Genomic DNA, 15,444 nt, shown 5'->3' with positions numbered 1-15,444 from the left:
GATCTCAGCAGGGGGTGGGGTCGCCGGTGTCGGGGAATGGGTGGGGGAGGGTCGCCGACGCCAGGGGATGGCCCGGGAGGGAGAGGTTGGTCGCCGGCCGCCGACAAATGGCTAGGTAGTGGCAGTGGCAGTGGGTGGGGGATGGGTGTGTGCATTATAAACCGGACTCATGTGAAACAGTCTCACGCAAAACCTTCTATTTCCTTATTTCTTTGTTGTATGAAATTACTTGTATTATTTTTTGTCCGATATCGAGTTTGCTCCGTTTTTTGTAAAAGTTTCAAATAAACTTCTAAAAAAACTTGTCCAACTTGATTTAAAGTGAGAGCTTGACAATTTTTTTTTTTTTTTGGGAAAGTGAGAGCTTGATAATTGAATTTAGATAGATAGATTAAAGTGGACTATCTAGAGCATATTTTCTATTGGGGGTGCTGTATATACATGCAACGCAATTTTATGTAAGGCTAGTGAAGTACATGGAAATGATAGTCCATTACAGAGTAGTTTAGTAAGAGTGTGTTCTATTACCTAATTTTCACTTTATTGAACTGCATAGTTTAATTGTAATTTAAACCTGAATATCCCTTATAAGAACAAATCTTTCCTAAACTAATCTTATCTAGATTATCATTTGTATAGTAGATTAGTATGAATAGAAAATTGCAAGATGGATTTAAGCTATGTTCTTTCAAAAATTTTATTTTAAAAAAGTATTTTTATGATCAATTGAATACAAAATATATCAATTTGGTTGAATTTATTTAATAAATTTGCTATTTTAATTAAAATATGTTCCATTCAACTAAAATCAATTGATAATACTAATAAAGTTTAATTTAAATTAAAGAAAGGCAAAATTAAAGATAGAGTTATGATTTCCTTATTACTTTGGAAGACAAAGAGACATTAATTATTTTTATGCCTTAGAAAATTACAAAGAACTATAACTATTCATTAGAAAACCCATTAATGTCTAATTCGTATAGTAGATTATTGATCCCACTAATGTCCTAATGAAAAGCAAAGTGAAAGCATTCATAAGAATCTCGAATAAACCAACCCAAATACAAGTACATGGAGGTGCATATTTGGAATCTTATCATTGGCATTACATTGTGATAGTCCTTGTAAATTGTGATAATGCTCCTATCTATGAATTATAGCCTTCTAGGACATAATGTATGTTATAGCCTAATAGCACTCAAATTACAAAAGCAAATAGACTCCTTATTGCTTGCTTGATGAGAAGTTGATTATTTTAAAACCTAATTATTTCTTTAATTTATTTAAAAACTAGATCAATTAAAAAGTATTGGGAAAAAAAAAAACGAAAAAAAAAACCAATGGTTCTAATCATTTTATAAGATAAAGGCAATTAATACGAGTACATGAGAAAATACATGGATATAAATCACAATTATATTTCAAATGTGAATTGATTATACTTCCTCCATTTTTAAATATTTGCTTCACCTTCTTGTTTCAGTCGTTTTTAAATACTTGTTCCATTTCCTTATTAGGAAAGTTTTTACAATATTTAATTTTTTTTCTCTCAACTAGTAGACCCAACCTAAGTCATATTTTATTAATTTCATATTATCTCTTCTCCAATTCTCTCAACTATTATTTTTTTTTTTTACAATTTTTTGTTTTTCCACCTACCCCACTATCTCCATATTTTATTATTTTCTCCAATTTCTCATAAAACTCCACACACGGAGAAATGAAGCAAGTATTTTATAACGGAGGGAGTAATGGATATTGCATATTTGCATATATGCATCCTCACACTCATGGAAAAAACCTTTTTTATATGTTAGTTGTTAGAATGTTCTACTCGGCTAAGCTAATGCATTGTCCATTGCTCTAACTTTTAAGGTCATGTAGTTTGTAATAACAATCCGCAAATGTAGCTAAGCATCATACTCCAAAATAGTTTTTATTTTTTTAATTTTTTTTTAAATTTATATATAGCCATTAAATATTCAATTTTCAAACTACTATATATCATTTACAAGTCAATAAATTAAGGGTCTGTTTTCTTCAGCTTAATTTCAGTTCAATTCAGTTTAGCTTCTAATTTCTTTCTTTCATAAACAATTCAGTTCAGTTTAGCTCCAATCAGTTCAGTTAAGCTCAGTTCAACTCAATTAAATAAATCAGAGCAAGTCCTAACATGCCACATTTACCACGTACTTTCTCTCACGAGTCTCATCAATTTCAAATTCTTGCTAATTTAGATATCGAAAGAGATTTTCAAACCTCATCACATCTCCCAACACTTGAGGCTAGCTAATTAAATACTACTAAACTCGTTTCCAACTCGTTTAATTATATCCTTGCAAGAGCTTATAGAGCTTATAGGTATAGCATAACATAATCATTTTCGTTACTTGAAAATAAAGGTTTCTCCCTCTCTCCATTGTTACAATCACCAATAAATAGATAAAATACTAGAAGTAGTATTATACAAAGAGTTTACTATTAGAAATGCACGCCCACCATTAGAAGCATATATAGAGTTTCCAAAACTAACTTTAAATTATTTTTGCCGTTTAGCTCCACCGATACTTTGCAACATGCCCAACGTACGATTGTCTCTCTTCTTCATAAAGTAAGTTTAAACCAAGATACCATGTTTGCTAATGGTGTTTCCAATGATTATTGACCCTACACGTGGCAATGATATTACATTTAAGCCCTTGGATAAGATCAATTAGAGACAAGATATGATTAACCATAATCTTGTAATGCATTCAATGATGTTGTACTCCTAAATGTGGGCTCCCAATGTTTTTTTGGTCTAAGAGTTCATATATATAAGATAAGTGTGACTAAATTAAAAATTAAATAAAGAATATCTTTTAAAGGGTTATATTAGATTTTATGATAGGAAAATATTATCCAGGCAAAATTCACATGGAATGAGCTCCACTTTCATGTTTGTGGGTCTAAGTTCACAAAATTTTTTACTTAAAGATTTTGTGACATTTGCTAAAAGTGATCTTTTTTAAGGATAGCTTCTATAATGATGCTTCCATTTTAGCTATGTTGAGTATTTTTTTTCACAAAGAGAAGCCACTCCAATCATGCACCATAATTAATAGACCTTTTTAGGTTGAAATGTTATGTTATGTTACGTAAATAATTGACTTTGCTCAAGTAAGTATATGTTAAGCTCATAGAATGCTATTCTTGTCGACTTTTAGCAGTTTCACTTTAATTTATCTCTCTATATAATAATATAAGGTCATAGATGAAGAGCCTAAATAAAACTTATGTGATTAAATTAAATGAGGCGTGATTATTGTATGATAAGGATATGGGTTATAGAAATTATGTATAAAAGCCATAGTAGTATATTTTAGGTTGGTTTGCAATTTTTACAAAAAAGGAATGAAAATAAAAAAAATAAATTATAACCTCATCTTTTCGTTATTCTCTTGTATAGTTGTATGTCATCCAAGGTGGAAAAAAGTTAAAGATAATTTTGATCACTTTTTCTCCTCCATGTTCACATTTACCTTATTATTTATCTTATTATGCCATAGATATTATTTGAAATTAAGACCCGATTATTTTACTTCTATAAAGTACGAGTACTTAAACTCATTCAAATTGATTACTAATTTACAAAGTTGAGTTTAAGTAGCTTATGAGTTATCTCGTCTCATAAGGTGCACAGGGAGCCCCTCCTATCATAAAAGGGGGGAATAAGGTTCGAATCCCCATTATACAAGAACCATCCTTTTATCTCCTAGATCTACTCCTTGTCGCGAGTGACAATTAGAACATACTAAAAAAGTCTTTTGAGTAAATATTTTATCTAATAAGTAAAATTTTCAAATTACAAAAAGCAAAGCAAAACAAATGATATGCGGTCTTTAATCCTTGTCACACATGGTCAATTTTTATGTAACCTTTGTTATAGGGCTAGTAGACAAGTTGAAGTAAAAAGTCCCATCTCCTAACGACAAAATAAACAAAGTCTGATTGTAGAAGGCATGAACAAGAGATTTTTGAAAAAGTAAAAACACAAATTGTTAGAGCATCTTTAATTCTTTATTTGTAAGATTTGTTAGTGATTAAGCTTTAATAATGAAAAAGTTATTTAGTGCCAAAAACAAATAATGATTTTAACAGGTGAGAGAAAATACTATATTTAGCGTGCTAACACAAAAGCTGGACCATGTCAAGTCAAAACACTAAAGTTAAGTCTTAGTACAACCATTGTCGTTAACTATTTTACTCGTGTGTTTTCATTGTCCTTTCTCTTTCATATTAAGAGATGATAAACGGGTATGAGCCACACCCATCACAATTGTCCACTTTATATGTTATAGGAGGTTCCATCTCAAAATCATATGGCAATAAGGGGAGTAACCCCTTAGCCTTATAAAGCGGACAAGACTTTCTTATTTCTTTAATGTGGGATACACTTCCCAGCACTTTCTACTCTCTTTAATGTGGGACAACACACCACTCACATGTGGATTTTCTCATGGGCTTAACAAAAAAAGAGCGAGTAATGTACGGTAGTTAAGTTGGATTGTACTCAATCATGACTTGTGTATGATTAAGTAATCTACCCACTAAATAATGGATTTATTAGAGTATGTTCTCTTTGTTTGAATTGACCTATATTTATGGTAGTGTGAATTAAATGTAGCTTAGGCACCTTAACTTATTATTTCAAGCACGTCACTTATCTTATACCAATTATCCCATCAACATTTTTCAAACATTTGTTAAAATTATATGGTGAGATTATATGTATACACAAAATAGATGCAAGAAATATTCACGAAATTAACAAAAAAGAATGGAGATTTTACGGTTCACTTATGATGAGTTGTTTCCGTCGACATATAGGTGAGAGAACAATTTTATTGATCTTGAGGATAGTATACATTATAGAATTATGGCCAAGTGTTTTTTTTTTTTTTTTTTTTTTCTCTTCTCTAAGGGAAGAATTGTGGCTAAGTTAAAACAATGGAAGTTTATAAAGTACCCCCCAAATTTAGAAAAAACTAAATTGGCTTAAAATAAACTCAAAAATAGAAAATCGTAGCCCACATTAATAATAATAGACATTGTAAGTTTGTGGACATTAACCCAAATCGTGGGTTCGCTTTATGACTCTAGCTAGCCCCCATGTGATAGACGCCATATGTGTTAGGCCATATGTCGATAAGAATCCACTTGGACCGTTGTACGTGTTGCATATATGTATCTATTCAAGGGGAGTGTATATGGACTCACACTTGAGGGAAAAATTGTTAAGTGCAACAAGTGTGTATCATGTGTCCTGAATTAAAAAATAAAGTAAAGAGCTTTTACTTTATCACCCAAATAGGCTATTTCTCTTGATGTTAATTAGGATGTGTTTTATTTACCTGATTTTTACTGATCTGAACTTATCTGAACTTACTAGAACTTATCTGAACTTATTAGCCCTTACTAGAACTTATTTTAGTTATAAGTTAAACTCGGGTAACCCTTATGAACCATATCACAACTTATCTGAACTTATGAATTTATTTTTCTTGAACTTATCTTATCTGAACTTATTAACTCTTATCTGAACTTATTAACCATGAAATAAGTAGAAATAAGGTGAACAAAACTTTAAAATGAAACCTCGGTTCTGCTAGCGAGCTTCTTTCTCTTGTCTATCCTTCTTTCATTGAATAAGATTGTTAAGTATTAACCTATAGGTTTAGTAACAAACAAGCAAGATATTTATATGTAAGAAAACCACATCTCTGATTCTCTGGGCCTAGAGCAGTGCTGATCACGGGCCACAACTCCCCCTTAGTGAATCCCTTCTTACTTGTCTACTTTGTTCCTTCACAACCCCAAACCAACCTTTGCCTTTTGGGCTTACTACCTCTAACAATAATGAATTACTCACAAAAAATAACTTAACTAAATTTAATAAAGTAGGTAAAATATGGACAATTATACACTTAAATGAATTAAACTGTAAAACACATATCAACCTGATTTGAATACAAAATAGAAACAAAGTGGGCTTATTTACTGCATGTGAATCCTATATTACATTATTACTTGTTCCATATCGATGCTTGCTGAAAAGTAACACAGGAAATACCACTTGTTAGCGGGCCAACTCAAACAAAAGCTTAAGCTTAAGCTGAAGGTTGAGGCCCGAGATAGGTTTTATACTCTTAATTACCACTGTCTGCACAAAGAAACAGCAGATAACTACTGCAGACTACAAACTGGTCGAGTTATTTTACTTATTTATTGATCTGCCCAAATGCTTATAAATTTGCATTTCGCTTCTGTAGGTTTGTGGGCTGGAGAGTGTAGGTAAATGGTGTACATGAACTGCAGCTGATAGATCAGATCATGTACTTCCCGTACTAACAAGGGAATGTAGCCGATAGATCAGGCTTGTATTGTCATAATTTTATCATCTCAATGGTAGGATGTCTTCTCTTAAATCAATAAAGCTTTAAATAATTAAATTACATGCTTAGTTATCAAGAGTTGCGTAGCATTATCAGCTTGGAAGATTAGTGCCTTAAGAAGAAGATTTGATGATCTAGTGGCTTAGCCGCTTCATGCTGTGCACTTGTATACCTTCCTCTTTCCCTTGTAAAAAAGTTACGGATTATGATTAAATTTCCTAATACCATTACTTAAACCGAGTGATATAAGGATATTTTTGAAAAATAGTTATATTAATAATTTAAGAGGTTGAAATAATGTGACAACTAATTCCAGATAAAGGGAGTATGTAATACGAGTTTCACTTTGAATTTCCATTTCTCTTTAGTTTTGGTTATCAACATGGTTGTTGATAATGTGAAGCTAAGTTGTGTGGTGAAGTTTCAAACTTAGAGCCAAGTCAGAGTCCCAATAACTTGCCCTTGCAAAAAAGAGGAAGAAAACATACACAAGGAGTCAACTGATAAGAACTTGTACAAACTTCTTTTTTGCTAATGCAACAAATTTTGTAGGGAAATGAATAGCTCTATAACAAATTATAGTACATTTAGTGGTCCACCCACTTTCTAATCTTGGGCCAAACCTTGTTTATCTATGTATCTCTACTTCATTTATCATGTTTGTCTTCATTTATCATGTATCTCTAGCCTATAACTTGTATTATGAAATTGATTCCAAAATAAAGTTTGGAAAACTTGTTTTCAGAGAAGAGAAGTGAGAACTCATCTGATTGATCTGAACATTACCAATGTCTAGTACTGCTGGCCTTGTGATACCCTGCAAAGGTATGAATCTGAGACTCGTCGTGTTAACTACAAAATCTCATCTTCACTTTGTTGATTTATTATTGGTTTGTTGTATAGCTGCTGTAGCATGGGAGGCCGGGAAGCCGTTGGTGATAGAGCAAGTAGAGGTTGCTCCACCACAGACCTTGGAAGTCAGAGTTAAGATCAAGTACACTACTCTTTGCCGTACTGACTTTTACTTTTGGGAAGCTAAGGTATATCTTATTCACCTACCATTCTGTTTTCATTCCATACTAGTTTGTATCCCTTGAGGTTTCTGAACTATGTTTTTCAAGAGCTGAAAACTCCAAATATTCTCTATATTCTGCAGGGCAGTACTGCTACACAATTGTTTCCTCGCATTTTCGGCCATGAAGCAGCTGGGTATGCTCATATATTCTCAACTAGAGTTGATATAAAGCCGAGCTAGAGCTAGGGATAGCTCATCTTGGTTTACCAACTCGTATAATATTGATAGTTCGTGTTATTACTTACGGTTTATAACTAGAACTCCATTTAATCTACAAATCCAAGCCTGTTCATGATCTTATTTGAGCCAAGCTATGCAGTAATTGGCCTAGCTCGTTTAAATCTCAAGTCAAGTTCACTTACTTCCCAGCTATAATGAGTGAAAAGATATGCAGAGATCTAGTTGATAAGCTTCTGTTCAATTTTTGACAGCATTGTAGAAAGCATAGGTGAGGGAGTGACTGATTTCCAAGTAGGCGATCATGTTCTTCCAGTTTTTACTGGAGAATGCGGGGAGTGTCGCCACTGCAAATCTGAGGAAAGCAACATGTGTGATTTGTTAAGGATGAACCCTATTCGAGGAGTGATGCTAAACGATGGGAAATCCCGGTTTTCTCTCAATGGAAATCCCATTAACCATTTCATTGGAACTTCTACTTTCAGTGAATATACAGTAGTTCATTCTGGTTGTCTTGTTAAGATTAACCCATTGGCACCCTTAGATAAAGCCTGCATTCTCAGCTGTGGTGTCTCAACAGGTTTCCTATCATAAATTTCAGTCTTTTTCCCATTTTCACCAAAAAATTGTGATTTAAAGCTTATTATAATTATTGTTGTTCTGGTCTCAATTCAAGGTTTGGGCGCGACTTTGAATGTGGCAAAACCGAAGAAAGGCTCTACTGTTGCTGTGTTCGGACTTGGAGCTGTCGGACTTGCTGTAAGTTTAAGGCAGTGTTGTAAGAGTGGTAGAATATTTATTATATTAGCTCACACATATACTGCAGGTAGGGAAAGTATGTAATATGATGCACTTTTCATATTTGTAAATTGTAACTAATATTCAACTCTATATTACAAGGCTGCTGAAGGTGCCAGAATTGCTGGTGCATCAAGAATAATAGGAATTGGTCGAAATCCTAGCAAATTTGAGGAAGGTATAGATATTACTCCATCCATTCCCAAGCTTTCGTACCAATGTGTTGGCGAAGAAATAATTGGATTAACAGTACTTAATATCTGTTAAATCTAGAATTATGAAATGAAAAATGGAGAGCAAAAAAATAAAGAGAGAGGTTTGAAACAAGATCTGAAGTCCTTATGAGCCACACCAGCATGGAGGGTATGAAGTGTTGTATTGGCAAGGTACAATTCAATAGCTGGACTAATGTATTGTATAATTTGTATCTTTCTTCTTTTTAGCCAAGAAATTTGGTGTCACAGACTTCGTGAATCCAAAAGATCATGACAGACCAGTTCAAGAGGTAAAGTTTAATCTCTACATCCCAATTTCAAAAGATTCAGATGTCTGCTGTGCAGCTCTGAAGAACCCATTTCCTTTAACAGGTTATCAAGGAGATGACAGACGGAGGAGTCGACAGAAGTATAGAGTGCACTGGAAATGTGGATGTTATGATATCTGCATTTGAGTGTGTTCATGATGTAAGAGTTTTGGTCCTTTTTTTTACTCAGACATACAAAGTAGATGATTTTGACATGAATTTTGATTCAGAACAGAGCTTTTAATAAATTCTGTGTTTTTTGGGATTGACTGTACAGGGATGGGGAGTGGCTGTGCTTTGTGGAGTTCCTAGCAGGGATGCTGTTTTTATGACTAAACCTATTAATTTGCTTAATGAGAGAACTCTCAAAGGGACTTTCTTTGGCAACTACAAGCCCAAGTCAGATCTCCCATCTGTTGTTGATATGTACATGAATCAGGTAAAATGGTCTTGGATATCAATTTTGCTTAACTAATGCAAGAGCCTCTATCATATACCCTCGTATATTTTTAAATTATTCTTTTTGCTCATTTGTCTGTTTTTAGCTCACTAAGAAAGCTTCAAATGAGCAAAGTATCCCCTTGAGTTACACCTAAGAACAAAGGATAGCCATTTATTATAACAAGTAGACCCATCCAAATGTTATGTCAGTTTGGTTGGATCAACTCCGATTCAGTAATCAGTAAAGATCAAATTTAGGGTCGCTTTTGGATCAGATCATTATTGAGTAATCATTTCAGAGAGTTTCAGGTTACAAGTCTGGTTGAACAGGTTATCGAATCAGATAAAAGTTTGCCAGCAATTAGATTTCAAACACAATGACTTGAAAAAAATTCTATCAAATGGGGAAAAGGGGTAAAGGTGGGTGAGAGGAATAGGAATAACCATCATCTCTAATCTAAACTCTTTTTTTTCTGGTAACTTACAGGAGCTGGACTTGGATAAATTCATAACTCATAGAGTATCCTTCTCAGAAATCAACAAGGCTTTCGAGTTAATGCAAAAAGGGGAAGGCTTGCGCTGTATCATAAGCATGGAAGAGTAAACAGCAAACATTATCTGGTCTATAAGGGTATAATTCAAATTTTCTTGCAGAATTCAGAAAATTGCATTCACTTATTTTTGTAATAATGTCAAACCAAGTGAACAAATATGCTATTCAAACTCACCAGTTGATTGAATTTGTACATGGCATTGAGACATGATATATATGCCTCTGTTTACCATAAAACAATGCAAATTTACTAGGAACTACAGTAGCAGTCACAATCACCTGACTTGGAAATCCAAACATTCTACAGTCACTCTACATCATATCCCTGATTTATATAATATCAACCTAGAAGCGTACCTGGGCAAAGACCAAGCCCATAATCACCACCAAACCAAACGAATTGGGATAATGGAGCTCTGGTTCATGAGACTGCCACAAGTCACGAATAAAACAATACTTCAATGAAATACCTGATCATCTTCAGATTGGTCCAGACTCCAGACTAGAAAACACAGCTTCTGCAGGAATTTTTTTTGCCAAAAAGCTTAAAGTATCAGTTCCTCAAGAAAAATGAAAACAAAAGCTCAAACCAGAAAGGGGAAGGCAATTTGCTTCCGTCAAAGAAATTTCATTCAAGTGTGATGCCCACAAAATGATTAGTGATACACCATTCTTAAAATTATCAAGAATTTACCCTATGGTTAGTCATTTTCCATGCTTCAACTAGACATTTTGGATCCACATATTCTTGCGAATTTAATTTCTATAAAAGTTGCAACATTCAAACAAACTACATATATACGTTTGAAAAATTAATAGCAGAATACACGGAAGTACTGTCAAGCTTGCAGCCTATTTGTATTTATCCATGATCTTCTTAGCTTCTTCTATAGCTTCGTCTGTTGAACCAGGCTTGTCGTCCATTCTAGGTCCTTTGTCCTTGTTGAAGGCAAGATAAATGAAATACACAAAGCCCATAAAACCCTGTTTTGCGGTTGATTAGATAACAAGTTAGGTGATGGTCAAAGATCTTCAGCCACAATCACAGAGATTATGAGACATTAATCCTCTACATAGAATAGGAATATTACCCAGAAATCATATACTGTATACATAACCCCTCCCCACTCAACACATGAACGCACACAAAGATGTTTATAGTTATGTTTAAGGAAGGAGAAAGAGATCCAAAAGTAAGTCAAATACTACACTAGAATTCAAAAGTTAAGAAATTAGGAACCCTTTCAGTTTGTCACATCTTACTCAATTAAAATTATGACCTTCACATACTAGTGTACTACAGAAAAAGTAGTCATAGATAATATGCAAGGAGCAGCAATTGACTTTCAAGTTTCAAACAGGGATGCTAGTTGGACAGAGGGGATTATACTTTCACAGAATCACAGGTCTAAATCCAATATGAAACAGTTTCAACACGGAATACTATTGTTTGGAAAGATTGAATCCAAACTCAATTCAAAACATTCCAAGTCCTAGATATCTATGACCGCATAGATCTAGATTTAATATTTTGTGATAATAACGTACACCCCAAGCTTCATCAATAAAGAACCATACAGTTCAGATAGGTGCCCTCAAGTTATCCGCTAGTCTATATACATCAGTTCATCATTAAATTTTAACTTCTACTGACATTGACAAAACCTTCTAGGCAATCTTCAGCATATTATATTGTAAATGAATGAATACAATATTCATCTGCTATTATTCCAGTGCAATACATCACTAGGATTGTGCTAAAAATAAGCTTTGTCAAAGGCAGAAAACTTTCAGAACAATGCACCAATCAACCTAGCAACATACTCTTGACGAAGCTAAATTTTCTGTGCTTAAAACAGATGATTACATCTAAAATGCGGAGTACAATTTATGCAGAGGAAGATAATCCTATGCTGCCACATGAACTATGCATGATCATAAATGCTGGACAGTGCCTATTGGTAAACTTAAGCAAACACCAGGGACGCAAAGAGAAAACAGTTATAAGCTACTACGTATATGATTCAACAGGAAACAGATACCACAAACGTACCAATGCGAAGAAAACTGTAGACACGAACGACCGAAGTACAAAAAGAGAAACAGCAGCAGCAACTACAGTTACAGACAGTCTTGCAACTGGCCTTGGAATAGCATCCTGACAATCAAAAAGAAATTAGATCAATCAATCAAAGCCTTAATCACATCAAAAAGAAATTAGATGAGAGGTTAAAACGACATAGCTGCAATGAGCATAAATTTAATCATCATTGACAAGAGTATCTTACCGGCACAAGATTGGTTCCTGCCTCAACTCCATCTTTGCCGACTTTAAAAACTGTCTGAATGGCTGCTTCAAATCAGATAGATGTCAATAGGAGTCACAAACATGGGAACTGAACTCATATTCAATTGTGACAGACTAAGCAGAATGAAAAAAGGTGAATACAAGCAAAACAAATCTACATCGTATTCAGCTCATGAAAAGGAGTTGTTTTAGCATATGCATTCAGCTTTTGTATTTTCTGTTCTAGTCTTCTGCCATTAATTTACACAAAAGGAAATTGAGATATTCATCCATTCTGATAAATTGATTAGAAGAGAACTTTCGGACACCAAATTAACATTTTGGTTCTTGTATGCAACGTCGTTAATCAAAGGAGAAAAAGGTTTGTCTGAGGTAGTTCACAATTTGCATTTCATAGTACAATTAATATCAAGATTGGTTGGACCTCAATTACAAAATTGTCATACTTACTCATGGGCAAAACTACAAATTGAGAGCATTATCAGTTCTCCAACTTCGAAATAAAAAAATCCACGAATTCAGCTGTTTTCAAACCTAAGTCATTCAGACTACTCTAACATACATCATTTAAAGCAGAAAATCGTATGAATACATTTCATGAGTGAATTACTTATCAAATTGTTGCCTAAATCATGAGCATTACTGGCCAAAACTTTGAGCCACCATTGAACACAAACCAAAGCTCATGACATAGTCCATTGTCACAAATATAAAAAAGAAAACCTCAAATTAACCCAAATTCATACAAAAAACTAAGGCATGCCCAATACTTGAAAGTTGAAATACCCATATCAAAATAATAACATACCATCTGATTGTTACACTCAACTAGTTATTTTTGTCAAAATGGTTTAACATTATTCAAAATCTGATTATAAAGAAATGACCTTTAAGAAAATAGAGCAGAATCATTGAACAAACCCATCACAAGAACAATAGTATAAAGTCATAAACTATGAATCACATATAGAATTGGCAAAATTAACCAAAAAAAAAAAAAGATGAAAATTAATCTATTTAATAATGAAGCATTAGCTACCCATCAAACAAAAGAAGGGAATTAAAGCAAAAAAAATCAACCTTGGAAGACTTTGGATTGAGCATTAAAGATGATGGGCACAGAATTAGAATTCCGCCTTCTTAGCCCGCTAATTTGGAGCTTTGGCAATAGAAATTTAGAGCATGAATCAAAACTAAAATTGGAGGAAAGAGATTGAAAATGGGGAATTGAAAGATTTGGGGTTTTGAAGCGAATTCGAGGGTGATTTAAGATGGGTTGAACGCCATAAACAATACTTGAACAAGAAGCGGCCATCGTCACTCCTTTGTCCTTTCAACTTCTGCTTCTTGTTTTACAAATTGTTGTTTTTTAGTTTCCTTTTTACTTGACACTTTGGCATTTTTATTCATTTTATTAGGAAAATTTATTAATTACTACTTTAAAAAGGGAGTATTTGTGAATTACTATCCTTAAAAAAAAAAGTTGTTAATTACTACCCCTAATTGTGATAAATTGTACCAATTACTACCTAAGTGGATTTTTCGACTAATTAACTCATTAATGACGTCATTTGTCATCTTAATACTAAATTAATCATTTTAATCCTAATTTAATAATTAAAAAACCCTAGCCCTCTTTTCCGGCGAGCGCCTACCTCAAACCAAACCCCCTCCTCTCCCGGCGGCGACTCCCCTCCCTCATCGTGTACCACTAACCCACCTCCCTCCCCCGGTGAACACCATGAGTCCATCCCCCCTCCACCACCGAACACCATGAACGCAAAGAAATGAGGTTTTGGGGTTACGAATGGAGGCGGTTTTCGCAGCTAAGGAAAGGGTGGAGGACAATTATTGGGGTTGGGGAAGGAAAATTGGTTGTTATCGTGGGTTAAGCAAGAGCTGGGGGCTGTTTAATTTCTAGGTTTGGGGAAAGGAGGGGGAAACAATTGAGGGTTATGGATGGGAATAAGACAGTTTTCAGGTGTTATGGGAAGGTGGAGGGCAGTAATCGGGGGTTAGGGAAGGGAAGGGGATGGGTTTCGCGGTGAGGGTAAGGTAAAGGGTGGATTTTCGGTGGTGGGGCTAGGGAAGGTGGAATTTCTGTTGGTGGGGATGGGGTAACGGAAGAGGGGCTCTAAGCGATCATGAGCGTCGACGTGTTGAAGTGAAAGCCCCGGGGGCTGCCGGAGGTGGAGCGACGGTGGTGTGAAGGTGGATAGGTGATAATTTAGGGTTTATTTAATTAATTAGGATTTAAAAGTCACTAATTATAATTTGGCCGGAAAATGATGTCATTAGTAAGCTTAAGTGACCAGAAAAGAGGAGAAGGTAGTAATCGGTATAATTAATTGATTTTAGGGGTATTAATTAGCAACTTTTTTTTTAGGGGTAGTAATTCACAAATGCCTCTTTTTTGAAGTAGTAATTCACAAATTTTCCATTTTATTATTATTAACTAGTCTTATATATAAAAAAAACATTAATAAAATAATATGGGCCGGGATTTCAACATTATACATAACGGGTTAATATATACTTATATATTTTTTGATATATAAACATTGCTATCGAATGTTATAGTAATAGAAAATATTATAACAATAGTGTTAGATTAACATTTTTAAAATTAGAAGTTTGTCAAATTTAAACAATATGTCATCTATAATAGTTACAATTTAAAAATTATTGTACAATTTATACAGACTTATACTCCACACTATACAGTACAAATACATATGTTAATAAAATTATAAATCAAAATAAATTTTTTTGCAAAATAACACCACAAAAAAGTCACAAAGTTAGATTATAACACCACCACCAAAAAAAAAAAAAAAAAAAAAAAAAAAAAAAAAAAAAAAAAAAACTTTTCTTATAATACCCCCAAAAAAAAACCCCAAAAATTATATTTCACCATCATTTAATCCATTTAAACAATATGTCATCATTTAATCGTCATGAGGTTGGGGTACGGTTGGGTTACTTTCAACGGTTTAGGGTGGTTGGCTGGGATGGTTACGTCGATCAACGGTGATCGACTAGGTTGGGGTACGTGACGACGGTGGTGAGGGTGGTTATTGAGTTAAGATTTTAGTGGTTTTCCTTTATTTAATCTTCCTCTTTTATAATCTA

The 15,444-nt window shown here is 33.9% G+C and overlaps 2 protein-coding genes across 2 annotated transcripts; one reads left to right on the top strand and one right to left on the bottom strand.

The window, feature by feature from the left end:
• The first annotated feature begins 7,128 nt into the window (after positions 1-7,128).
• On the top strand, positions 7,129-10,191 carry LOC145570331 (alcohol dehydrogenase 1-like). Its single transcript, XM_081629374.1, has 10 exons — positions 7,129-7,262; positions 7,341-7,477; positions 7,594-7,646; positions 7,944-8,269; positions 8,366-8,448; positions 8,590-8,665; positions 8,931-8,992; positions 9,075-9,170; positions 9,288-9,449; positions 9,939-10,191. Exons 1-10 carry the CDS (start codon positions 7,226-7,228, stop codon positions 10,053-10,055), a joined length of 1,149 nt encoding a protein of 382 aa, XP_081485500.1. The 5' UTR covers positions 7,129-7,225; the 3' UTR covers positions 10,056-10,191.
• On the bottom strand, positions 10,108-13,690 carry LOC145570332 (uncharacterized). The gene is made up of 4 exons (XM_081629375.1): positions 13,393-13,690; positions 12,293-12,354; positions 12,058-12,162; positions 10,108-10,988 (listed from the first exon to the last, which is right to left on the bottom strand). The coding sequence occupies exons 1-4, from the start codon at positions 13,625-13,627 to the stop codon at positions 10,857-10,859; spliced, it is 534 nt and encodes a 177-aa protein (XP_081485501.1). The 5' UTR covers positions 13,628-13,690; the 3' UTR covers positions 10,108-10,856.
• Between the last annotated feature and the right edge of the window lie 1,754 nt (positions 13,691-15,444).

This window comes from Chenopodium album, chromosome 12 (assembly GCF_948465745.1).
Source record: "Chenopodium album chromosome 12, dcCheAlbu1.1, whole genome shotgun sequence".
NCBI classification, from domain to species: Eukaryota; Viridiplantae; Streptophyta; class Magnoliopsida; order Caryophyllales; family Amaranthaceae; genus Chenopodium; species Chenopodium album.
This window is presented reverse-complemented; position numbering and strand designations above follow the sequence as displayed.